Source organism: Aethalodelphis obliquidens, unplaced genomic scaffold (assembly GCF_003676395.1).
Source record: "Aethalodelphis obliquidens isolate GAN/ISIS:26980383/991018 unplaced genomic scaffold, ASM367639v1 scaffold19, whole genome shotgun sequence".
Lineage (NCBI taxonomy): Eukaryota > Metazoa > Chordata > Mammalia > Artiodactyla > Delphinidae > Aethalodelphis > Aethalodelphis obliquidens.
The window spans coordinates 6237064-6249844 of NW_020837963.1; the positions used below are offsets into that span (position 1 = coordinate 6237064).

Here is a 12781-nt window from a genome sequence, read left to right on the forward strand (position 1 = left end):
TAGGAAACCAGCACCGTTAGACTTGTGTGCTTATTAGGAAGGTTAACATATAATACTGATGTACTTATTATGAGGTTTAAGAGCCCCTCTTCGGTTTTTTTTGGGTGGCTGGGGGGAAGTGTGTGTGTGCACATGTGTACTGTTTTCCCAGCTAAGTCACTCTAGGCGCCTTGTGGAGAAGCCTGCTTCCCCTGTGTGGCTCTACAATAGGCAGTGTGACAGTGGGCCCGCCACGGAGCACCATGAATGCTGTCTGGCTTCACAGCTCCACAGCGGGCGGGTGTGGACAGCAACAACGGGAGCACCAGCCTGTTAGGACTCAGCTGGGCCGATGACTCCTCTCACTGTTCGGCAGCTACTGGACTTGACCTTGACCTGTCCAATGAGAAGGGGTAGAAACACCTTCACAAATGGTTCACTGCTAGGCGTGATTTCAAGTAGTGAGTGATAGCCCCTGAATAAGATGGGTTTCAGCTAAAACCTGACAGTGCTTAATCAGATATCCACAGTGCTAGCAACCTGAAGTCCAGCTGTGGCTGGATTAGGTGGGTCCCAGGCTTGGAGACTGGGGCTGGATCTGAGCAGCCCTTTCCAGGTCAAGGCCTGCGACGCTGGCTGCACTGTTTCCAGTCTGCAACCTGGGAAAGCGACGCTCCAGGCTACCAGTCTCTGCGTCGTCTCCCACTATCCCCAGTGGTAGGGGATGTGACTGCTCAGGGCCAGCTCGTGACCCGCCGGCCTGGGGAGAGGCCTGCACCTGTGTTCTACGTAGCACAGGCTTGCTGCACGACCATGGATTATTGTTAAGTGCATTAGGTTCTTGGAAAATGGAGACCATCTATCCAAATCTGAGGAGCTGTACTAGGGTGGACCAGCAGTTATGTTTCTAAGTGGACAGCCCACTGGAATCCCCCTGATAGCCATGGTGACTTTGCCAGGCCCGGGGAAAGGGAGCCAGCTGGATGGGAAGTCAAACACACGGATGGGCTGTCCCAGAGGCCCCACCTCATGGCAGGCTTGGTGCCTCCCTCACTGACAGGCTCCCTACGGACCTCCCTGTCATCCCTCATCCAGAGCCTGGCCTCTCTCTATAACCAAGACCTGGGCCATATCACTCCAGACCAAAGACCTAGGTGGCTCAGAGTTTCTCTTGGGACCCAGGGCAGATCCAAGAACAGGATCTCTGAAAGCTCAGTTTCAGGGTTTCTGCAGAGGGATTCCATACTCTGCCTTTCTTACCAAACTCTGGCAGAAACAAGGTCATTCTTCCTAAACAGAGATCCTCGATGCACGTTACAGGGCTGTGAGCCAAGCCTGCGGTTCTAACTTTTGCTCAGTGATTATTTTTTAATGAAAGATATACCCCTTTTTATCTGGTTTCGAGACAAGCAGAAGTCCTAAAGCCAAGATTCCAAAATTATTTGGCATTTCTGCAGCGGGGAGCCTGGCGAGTGAGCCTTCAGGGACAGCTGGGCGGCCAGGAACTTTCACGTCAGGCATTGTCTGACGTCTGTGCAGCTTTTCATCTATTTGATTTGTGCTCGCCTGTCAGGGCAGATTCTCTTCTAATTGAATGAGTCATTTATAAACCTAATCCTTTCACCCTCCATTCTGAATCTAATCCACCTGAAAGATTTAAATCCATCAGCAAGATTTACCTCCCCACTTACTGCTCAGGAAAAACCCTAAGAATTTACCAGTAATACCGATCAACATCTGTATCACATTTGATTGGAAAGGGAAGTCGGGTGTTACAAAAGGAGAAAGTGTGTAGGGGTGGGGGTAGGGCTGAGGATGCAGGGAGGGGGTCGAACCCTGCAAGGGGCAACTCAAGCCTGAGAACAGACCCAAGGCCTTTCACAAACCCACAGTGAGGTCAGCTAATGATGTGATCCATGTCTGAAACGGCCTCATATCCCATTAGAAGCGGTCCTCATAGCAAGTGGAGGACCACTCGCTCTCTATTCCTACAGCACCCACCTGTTTGTACTCAACCTGGCATTTATTTGAGCGCTACCAATGTGATTTTTTATTCTTCACCCGTGTTATGTCTGGTCCTCCTGACCTAGATTACACATTCCTCGAATTTATAATCTAGTCAATGGGGGGATTTCTCCTCTGTTTGTATCTCCCTCATTTAATAAACACTTTGAACACCTACTGTGAGTCCGGCACCAGCACAGTGCTGAGTGTAGCATAGGTGCCCAGTGGGTCCTTGGGATGGAGTGATACATCTGGAGACACTAAGGTTTCAAAAAATATCTTTTCAAGACCCAAGATACTGATGATAATTTAGATTGAGGTGAGGCTGCAGTCCTGGGTGACTGCAAACTTGGTCTGCCCCTGACCCAATGGGACTAAACTCAAGTCCACACCAGATTCCAGGTACAAACAGGCATCGGTTTTCTCTAAGATTTGACTTTCGCCTATATAGTCGACCCTTGGATCACATGGGTTTGAACTCACAGGTCCACTTATTCGTGCATTTTTTTCAATAGTAAATACTACAGCACTACACAATCTGTGATTGGTTGAATCCTCAGATGCAGAAACAGGGCCGACTATACGTCACAGGTGAGCTTTCAACTGTGCAGAGGGTTGGGCGTCCCTAGCCTGAGTTGTTCGAAGGTCAACTGTGTTTATACTCTAATTACGCCCTGGTTCTCTTTGCAAGTGGGTGACAATGACACAGGCTCCCTGCTGCCCTCACCACTGGAAATCCTTTACCCTGAAGGTACTGGGGAAGCTGACTCCTGTCCGACTGGTGTGGTGTGGGCACTTGCAGAGAAGATTCAATACGCCATCAAGACAAGATGACGCTCTTCCCTGAAACCCAGCCCCAGCACGACCTCTCGTGGTCACACCTGACCCCGTGAGCCCTGGCAGGAGTGAGCTGGGTCATTCTGACGCCAGCACCCTCAGGGTGCGGCCCTGCGGGCTCGCAGCTCCTTCACGCACCGGGATTTTCTTGCTGTCCTGCTGTTCTTTCTTCTCCAGTTGCACCTGCAGTTTCTTCCTCTCCTGCTCAAGCTCTCGCACCCTCTTCTGCAGCTTCAGGAAGACTGTCAGGTCCATGGCCGCCTTCTCCAGGCCAATTTCCTTCCGAGGAAGACAGGGAGCAGGAAGAAGAGGTTTTAATAGCACAGATGCCTTAGGAGCGCACAGCACCCCCCGGGTCAGCTGTCTCCGTCGGCCGTCTGTCCTCCCTCTCCCTCCCAAACATCAATCCACGCCTCTGAGACAAAGCCAATGCCAACCAACTATCATTCTCATATTAAAGTTGGTGCTCCAGGCTCATTTTCTGTCTACGTAACATCTGAGTCTCAGCCACTTATATTCCTCCTGTGTGAGCCACCTAAGATGACCAATCATATACTCTAGGAACAAATGGATAAGGACACAGCCTTTTTATTTGGAAGTTAAAAAAGAGCTCATTTCTGGAAAATGGTCTCACACAGAGAAGTTGTAAAACTCAGGATATAATGCTTCCTGATGAAGGATCAACGTGCTTACTAATCACCGTTAAATGTGCTGTCGAATACCACTGACTGCACCTTGAATCAAAATCAATGCTTGTTCTGCCAGGGAACCCGTTTATCCAACAGATCCTGCAGCATCAATTTCCCAGTAGATTTCTTCCTTCAGATTCATGCCTGGGTTTGTTCTCCAGGGTCTGTCACGTGTGGGTGTGCATGGACAAATGTGTATCGGCGCAAGCATATCCACATGGATCTTAAAAGTACATGTTTGTACATAAGGGACAACATAATGTGGTTCAGCCAGCACTTAATGAATGCTGCTCTGGCCAATTCCAAGAACCAGCCTCAGCTTCCCGGAAGACCATAAGTCCACTGATGGAAGTGCTTATGCCTGCAGGTAAACCGTCACATATACAAACACCTGGGTGGTGCATCTGGAGTTCAGGCTGACCAAAGCCTCTGGGACCCAGACTCAGGAGACTGCAAAGCAAGACCAAGGGCCTTAAGCCAGCATTTATTAAATGCTTACTAAGTACATACAGCAGGCAGCAAACCACAGCAAACTGTGCAGCAGACAGACCTTTACCTGGAGGACCTCCTTTTCTATCCTTCCACCCTTTACTCCATCACTCGCCATCTCTCACCATCCTCCACTTTCCTTTACAGCACTTAACGGTACTCGCAATTGTATTATAAGCTTCTTCCGTCAACTGATTAGTGTCTAACTCTCCATCAGACAAGCTCCATGAGGGCAGGGACCTTCTCTGGCTCGATCACCTGTTTCTCCAGTACCCGCCAGTAGCGCCTGGCACAAGGATGCGATCAAAGCACATTTGTTTTTATAACCGTCCCTCTTCCACATCTATCTTCATGTGCTTCATACGGTTTTACGTGCTTGTGATTTTCTGCTTTTCAAATGCCAGAGGAAAAACTGTGTGTCTATGTACCTTTAATAAAATTACACACAGACTATAAAGACCGCTGTGTGACTCTAAGAGGCTATTACCGACAAAGATACATTTCGTTCAGCAAATATCTGTTGTTTCAAATATTTGTTGCTGTCCTCTGAGTTTTAGCCAGCTTTCGAAGTCAGGAAGGGAAATTTTCTTGTTGATATTACTATATGTGCTGTGATACTAAATGGGGATGATAAATTATATCCCTTTTAATGACTCAGCTGTTCCAGTTATCTCACCTCTCTGCAACAGGTCCTCAGTTTTGCAAGAGGAATCAGGGATCTTCCTTTATGGAGAGTGGGAACAATAATGTATTGCCTTGCACAGTAAATATTAACTCCAGAGAACCGTCTATAAGTCCGCCGCAGTTCGAGTGACCCTGCTGTCAGGAATGAGCCCAGGGAACTGTGGTCCCAGAAACAGAACAGCGCTGGTGGGGGAAGCTCCACACAGGTCACAGACCCGCCCACTGGAGCACAGACAAAGAGCCAAGAGCCTGTCTTACTCACCTCCACCTGCTGGAGGGCATCTTCTGCGTCTCCGACCTCAGATGTCGAGATGGAGGGGTAATTAGAGTCAGATTCTAAGCTACTCTGGTTTGATGGGTTCCGCCTGTGGCCTGGGGTTTGCTGTTTAGGGAGAAACATGTGAAAACACATAATGAACTAATGTTAACAAGAACCATTATTTTTCAAATAACAGTAGATTCTAGAATTGGACTTTTGCCTCCTTTGTCAACAAGAATAGGTACCACTGTCTCTTGGAACGACGGCTAAACAGAGCTGTTCCCACGAGAAATTTCACCTACAGTTCTTACAATCGTCCAGCTAAGCAACAAAATGACACTTGGAAGAGAACACAGCTCTACAGCGGGTCTGTGTTCCCTGTAAATGAAATGCAAACCCCTAACATTGGGCCAATTTCTCTGAAAAGTCCTGGGGAAAAGACCCTTCACCCCCAAACAGCCTGAAGTACACAGACAGTCCTGTCACTGCCTCCCTCTTGAAGAGAACACTGCACACCGGCCCTCAAGGCCCCTGCTTCAACCTGCACTCCACCAATTCTGTTTCTGAAAATAGGAAGCATATTAGAAATAGAGCTTATCATCTATACTGTTCACTTAAAAATGACTGTTTTCCCCCCTTGCATCTGATTGGGCACTGAGAGTAAAAACTGATCTCGGTAGGAAAATTTTAGATTTCTATATATGTTCCTACTCAGCTTCTCTTCCTGGTTCCTATACAATTAAATTATTCAGTCACATTTGAATACGCCTTTTTGGAGGGAATAGTTACATGGGGTAGAAGAGAATGACAAATCGTGAAACATGAAAACGTTCCCCTGTATCTGCGTGGCATCAAGGGTTAGGAAAAACCGTCAGACCCTTGCAGGCCCCCCCGCAGCTTGTGCTCCCCACGCCATTCCTGTTTCCACACAGGGATTCTTCCAGAGCAGGAAACAAGAAACAGAACACATTTACGTGGGTGGAATTTTCCTTCAAGTCCTAACCAAGATCTTCATAAGACCCCAAAGTTGGGAAAGGAGCTGCCCTTGGGAAGGACTCACTGCCCAGCTACTTGCTCGTGTGAGATCTACCCGCGGGAGGGCTGAGAGCTGACACGGGGAGGCGACACTGTTCGTGCAGCACCGATCACCAGGCATCGCTGTGCCAGACGGCACTGCAGGGGCAGCGGCGCGAGAACAAGGGCTGCGAAGCCGGTGGGCGGGAGGACTGCCCTCCTTGCCTTTATGATGGTCATCTCGTCCCGGAGGTTGTCGTATCTCTGCTCCAGCCGGGAATATTCCTTCACGAGGTTCTGGTACCGGGAGCGTTCCTCCTCCAGCTCCTTCTTCATCAGGAGGTTTTCCTCGACGGAGGTCTGGGCAAGTTCATCTGGAAAGCAAGTGCACGGAGCTGCACGTCTGCTTGGCATGGCTTCCCCTCGAGCGTGACCGCTCGTGCCTGCCGACTAAACTCTTGTTAAAAGGCTGCCCACAACAAGCTCACGACACAGATACTCGGCGAGTTTATTCAGCGACCTCACCCTCTGCAGAGCCCAGGGAGGTGTGCTCCCAAGGCTCGGCTGCAGTCTTCGGAGCGGGGGAGAGCCCACTCTGCCCCTAGGGGCTGGGGAGAGAAGCCAGCTGCACGCACAACTCGCTCGGCTAACATGCCAGACTCTCTCTTACAACAACTGTCACAGCAACCGCTGGCAGCAATGCTGGAAGAACCCAGGCTCTGTTCCAGAGTTTCTTCCTTATTCCTGGTCTTTCAGGTTCTTGTGCAGAGAGATTAAAGGAGATGCGAGGAGATATGGCCGCAGGTTAGGTGGGGGGAAGGAGGGAAGGCAAAAAGGTAACATGGGTGGGCTTTTCTCCCACCAAAACTTCTGATTCGTATCAGTGGAAAGAAACAATTTTTAAAGGGAAATTTAAAACAGTTAAAGACCATGCTGGGTGAGTCTGTGCGCTCAGGTGATTAAAACTCCTGAAACCAAATGTCACGGGATCTTAAAGATCACCCTTCTTTTTCATCTCTCTCCTGATGAAACCCTTTCCCCACTGCAGCATCCGGACTAACTACACGCTTCGTAGAAATCTTTGGGGGAAAATTCGTGTGGAAAAGAACTTAAAATCCAAAATGAAAAGTCCTGCCCTCTGGTACCTACCTTTAGATTGGCACAGGATTTGGTTGTTAAGCTGTGCCTTCTCATCTTTCAGGAGGGCATTTTCTTGCTCCAGGTCTGCAACTCGCTGAAAGAGAGAGCAGGGGGAAGAATATTTGCCTGTGAAGCCGGGCAGAGGAAAGGCTCCTTTTGTGAGGTCTGAACTTCAGCTGGTTAAGTTTAAATGCTCTTTTTACTAAAGAAAATTGAATCGGCCAAAGCTGCTTTCATTTGGGGATTAAAATTGTACACTGAAAGAAAAACCCCATTAGAACAAGGCAGATGAGTTTACCACTGTTTGTGGTTTTGCAATGCCCACAGAAACCTCATGAAAAGTCTATGCCAAGGTCATATGCTGTGTTCAGGATCTTACATGATAACTGGCCTTCTTGTATTTAGTTCCGTGTCTTGGTAAATTCTGAGCTCTCATGTTTGAGTCTCAGGAAAGCCTAAAGCTCACAATGAAGAATTACCCCTGGTCTTCACCCGCCCCTGCCCATGTGTGTCTCACTGGACCCGCACAGCTCAGATGCTGGGGAAGGGAAGGAGCCTTGCTATTGACTTTCAACTAGAGGATGTGAATTATGTTCAGTGAAGCTGCTGTTTTCCTAAGCACAGTACCCTGTGCTAGGTGTGGCAAAAGACAAAAAAATGAGTGTAAAACAGGCTCCCAGGTTTTGGTCTGAGTGATAAGCATAAACAGCCTCGCTCCCTCTGGTTGAAGAAATCGGTTCTGGCTCTTTGGTACGTTTTATGACCTACTGGGGAGAGGCTTCTTCCCAGCCTGTGTAGAAAGAGCCTCAAAATGCCACCCTCAGTACAATAACAGAACACGTGATGACCAGCCTGTTCAGAGTAGCTGAGACTAGATGGTGACCTACCAGAATTGCTACCTAGGAGATTGTGGCATGGAATCCAGGGGGAGAGAGGATCACACAGATCCCAGAGGACCCACCTGCATTCCCTTGAAATGCTGCTAGACCCCGTGGCAGGAAAAGCAGGAAAGGAGGCCCTAGGGATGCTGGCTAAAGGGCAGAAGCCTTGGAGAGGTTTGAATTCCAACTAGTTATGTTTCAATGCCATCTTCCCTTCCTCCTGGCTTTAAAGATAAGCTTAAGGTGCCAAGAGGTGAGTTAAGAGAACTGCTCCCCCCAACCCCCAGCATCACGTAGAAAGGGTCAGGAGAGAACTGCAACGAGGCTGGCGTCCAGGACTGAGGTCTGCTGTTCTCCCCTTCGGAATTCAGACGGCAGTGGCTCCACTTAGGTGCCTTGGCCCCTCTGGGGAGCCGCTGATAGTCTGCAGGTGGCGTGCTCTCTAAGGATCCTTACAGAGAAGAGCAGACACACAGTACTGGCAGAGGCTTGCAAAAGGTCCGAGCCATTTGTTAACCCTCCATTAACATGACCCAACTCCTTCAAACTTCAAGGAGGTTTCAATCTCCTTCAAAATGTGGCTCAAAACTACCTTCCAGGACACTGTCCCATCCTGGCAACGGGACACTGCAGCTCCTTTGCAATCTCAGTTCAGATGGACTCAGTTTCCCTCGTCAGCTCATCTGCGGATGTGCTGCTGAGAGTTACAGGAATGAGGCTCTGACTAGTGAGGGCAATGCTGACACTACTCTAGGTCGAGAACCGCTGGCATTACGTCTTTATGTTCAGCAGACCCGTTCCCACCAAGTAGATTATTACCCCCTTCATGGTCAGGAGCTCTCTCTATGGAGGATCAGGCAAAGGACCGTGCTCTGCCCCCCCACAGGATATCAAATGAGATAAGGCTGGTAAATATGTATACACTCATGTGACTAATTATACCAAACTGTTATCTTCGTCGACAATTTATTTTTTATTATAATGAACACAACTGATGTTTCGTGTCCACAGAGAGCAAACCTGACTTGGCGGTGAGGGCAAAGCATAAAAGAAAAAGCATCGGGATGGACGCTGTTTTATCCTCAAAGGCTCCCACTGGCGAAGCCTAGTTCTGGCCCAGGGGGTGACACAGGGCAAGGCTGTCACTCATCCATCACACACTTCCTGATGCGCTTCTCTGTACCAGGAGCCCTGCCAGGGGCTAGGGGATGCAAATGAACAAGACTCAAGGTAGCTGCCCACAGAGAGGGCCCAGCCTAGCAGGGCTGAGGAACAGGTGGGTAACAGTGAGAAAACAGGTAAAGGCCATAGCAGGTTTCCGTAAAGCAGGGTTTCTCAGCCTTGGTGCTACGGCCCTGCCCCCTGGCAGACATGCGCCTGCTCAGCCTGGACCAGAGGCCTCAGCAGGACCCAGGGGCCACGTTCCAGGCTGTCACATCATCAGCACCCGGCCCGACGCGGGCACCTAACGCTTGTTGAACGAACGAATTGCCCTGCAGATCCAGTTAAGGAGCCCAAGCTTTCCTCATGCAAAAATCAGGACTCCTTTAAAGGGTTTTTTGTTTTTTTAAATGTGTTTATCGTTGACTGAAACATCTAGAAGACATGAGCTTGTTTAATCAAATAATTCAATTCGGCTCAGGAGGCCAGGAAAAAAGCACTCTTTAAATTCATCTAATTTGCTGTTATTGGACGCAGTTCACCACCCAATGACCTCACGTGTGCCTTTAAATTAGCTTGGCAAATACTCAAAATAGCTTTCCCTTTTCTAGGTGTACAAGTAAAGTCAAACTGAAAACGACCAACAGAAGAAACCGCGTGGTGTGAACCTCTACAACAAAAAGCCCACGCAGGGTGCAGCCAGAGTGAAGCTCCACCTGGTGCCACAGTCAGGAGGGCAGGACTCCAGTCCCCCTCGGAGAAGCAAGACCGCAACCCCTGAATCAGTGGACCAGGGTGAGTGGCTGCTCAGATCAGGCTGTGAGGTAACCAGACCCTCCGTGGAACTAGGCCTTCCATTCCCTAAACCACCTTCTGTATACACGGGCAGCTCACAGAGCAGGTGGGCACCTGAGACGGCTTCCAGGATCACTCAGTGCTCATGACTGTCCTCTGAGCATCCTACAGGCCGGCAACGTCCCTCTGAAGTGGAGCGTGTCGTCTGCCCAGTAGAGGGCGCATGCCACCACCACGAGGCTGGACCTGAAACCTCCATTCCTCCGAATGCAGGCGAAGATCATGAAGCTTCTTCACAACCACCTGTGATCTAAAATCTCAGCCAAGACTCCAGCTGGCGGGGCAGCCACGGTTACGAGCGTGTACCCACTAAAAGCTGTTGTGTGGGCGCCTCATTTCTTTCCTCCGTCTCCCTCCAAGGCTTTGATTCCAAAAGACAGGCCTCTGATGAACTCAGCTTTGTTATTCTAAGCCATTCATCAAAGTGGCATTGGGGAGCTTTGCTTTTCTTCCTGCCTGAGCAGTTCTGGAGGTAGGCGCACAGCAGGAGGGATGGGCCCCATCTCAGCTCCACATCCCAGGCGGGGGCAGAGAGCGCTCCCCCAACCACACTTCCCCAGGTGCTGGCCATCCCCAGTCTCCCCAACCAGCTAGCATATGGAGAGTTTGTTGGCCGCCGTTGTGGTGGGTGACAAACTTCTGCAGCCAAATGGCCTTGCTTTTGTTGTCAGGGACGCAGGCTGCAGGGGGAGACGCTAACACAGAGTCAGGCAGGTGTGCCCTCTCCGGTGATAAATAGCTCCCTCGCCAGCTGTGGCGGCTCATTAAACATCATTCAGCAGCTCCTTTTTTTTTTTTTTTTTGGTGGAGGGGTCTTTTAACTCTTGCAAGGCAATATTTTTGGGAGTGTTTCTTACCTCTAAAAGGTGACTGGGGACAGATCATCAGAACCAACCCTGGTGTAAATCAGGCTAGTTTAGTCCCTGGTAAGTTAAACGAAACAAATGCCTCAGCTAAGTAACTGCCTTTACTCGTGATAATGTTTGGGGATACAACGTAGCTCTGGGCTTTTGGTTTTGTTTTGACTTAGTTTTTTCAAGTTGGGTTCTTGCACTGTAAAAAGAGCCAAATGCAAGTCTTCTAGTAGAAAACCACAGCTGGCTGTGGCCCCGAGCAGACCGGGTCCAGCTCGTAACCACTAGGCCACCCTGCATCCTGACAGGTCAGAAGGCTGACACATGAAGGACAGCGATGTCGAAGCCTGGAGCAGGCCTCAAACACCTGGTTCCGACAGCAGAGTTCCAGGAAGGCGTTCGGGGCGGGAGGGACCTGGTGTGTGCTGCAGGGACCAAGTGCACCAGACAGACTTGCTCATCTCTCTGGAGGGTTCACGGCCAATGTTGCCTTCAAGGTCAGAAGATCCTTCCTGATGTGATCCCACCACCTTCCTACCCTTCTCCTTGCTCTGTCCACCTCAGCCCGATGGCCTCCTTGTTGGTCCTTGAACCCACCCAGCCTACTCCCACCGCAGGGCTGACGCACCTGCTGTGACATTTGTCACCTGTTCCCTAGAAGTCCCCATGGCTCATTCCTCACCTCACTCAGGTATCTTCTCAGCGGGAGTCTGAATGAAACACACCTGCCCTGGCCCCAAAGGTTCCCCTCTATCCCTTTACTCTGCTTTATTTCTCTTTATTGCACATGAGGGATAATTTGTATGATTCCCATCTGTATACTCTCCAATAACCCCCAAATATTTACACTCCCTAAGAATGAGAAGGACTTTTTCTTTTTTTTTTGCGGTACGCGGGCCTCTCACTGTTGTGGCCTCTCCCATTGCGGAGCACAGGCTCCGGACGCGCAGGCTCAGCGGCCATGGCTCACGGGCCCAGCCGCCCCGCGGCATGTAGGATCCTCCCAGACAAGGGCACGAACTCGTGTCCCCTGCATCAGCAGGCGGACTCTCAACCACTGCGCCACCAGGGAAGCCCAAGAGAAGGACCTTTAAAATTGCTTACTTTTGCACCAGTGTGCAGAACAGTGCCTAACAAATACACTCAATAAATTACTGAATAAACGAAGGGCTGTGAGCTTCCATGATTTCTGCAGTGAGATAACGTCCTTCCATGAGACGCATGGGGTCCTCTTTCTAACAACCATCAGCCTCCTTATGAACCATGAAGCCCGCTGACAGCACAACTCTGAGTCTTAATGGGCCAAAGAAGTCCTGTTCTGTATCATTGGGGGGGGGAAGGCTCAAAACATTCCACTGTGAGAACCCCCCTACCCCCAAAGGCAGATCTTTTTACCTCTATTTGGAAAAACAGAACACCTTTACATTGGAACTATCCAAGGTAACTATCTGCTGGTGGTTCGGTGGCCGATGACACAATGCAACACAGAAGCCCAACTGCACCAGCCTGAACACTCGAGGCCTGCGGGGCTCACAGGTGTCAAGGACCCTCGCTCAGAGCCAGGGACCTAGCTGTGGGCTGCTCTTTCTTACCCACCCACAGCCCTGCTCTGAGCCAGGCCGTGCTGGCCTCACCAGCAGAGCAGATTCTGGATAATGAGCCATTGCCTCTGTGTCAAGGGCAGCCCTGGGACTCACGTCTCTTTCATCAGGGATAGGAAACAGCACAGCTGCACAAGTCCGTCAGCGCAGGGATCACTGATAGCTTTAAGAAGGAACAAAATACACATCCCACAGCTAAAAGGAAAGGAGGCTCCAGGCCGAGGTGCGGACCACTCTGGGGAGAGGCCCCAACAAAGACACCTTTAATAGAACGACTGTCAGCTAACTTCTGCAGCTGATGGGGGTGGGTCATGCCCAGGCTCTGCCCCCAGGG

The 12781-nt window shown here is 50.1% G+C and overlaps 1 protein-coding gene across 4 annotated transcripts in view; it reads right to left on the reverse strand.

Annotated features, from left to right (window-relative positions):
* MYO5B (myosin VB) overlaps window positions 1-12781 on the reverse strand; it is a 385273-nt gene that overhangs the window by 34020 nt on the left and 338472 nt on the right. For all 4 annotated transcript variants that reach the window (XM_027118483.1, XM_027118480.1, XM_027118481.1 and 1 more), the window contains 4 exons: window positions 7105-7189; window positions 6181-6329; window positions 4945-5064; window positions 2959-3099 (listed from right to left, as the gene is read on the reverse strand). In XM_027118483.1, coding sequence (XP_026974284.1) covers window positions 2959-3099; window positions 4945-5064; window positions 6181-6329; window positions 7105-7189 — 495 coding nt within the window. The remainder of the gene's footprint in view (window positions 1-2958; window positions 3100-4944; window positions 5065-6180; window positions 6330-7104; window positions 7190-12781) is intronic.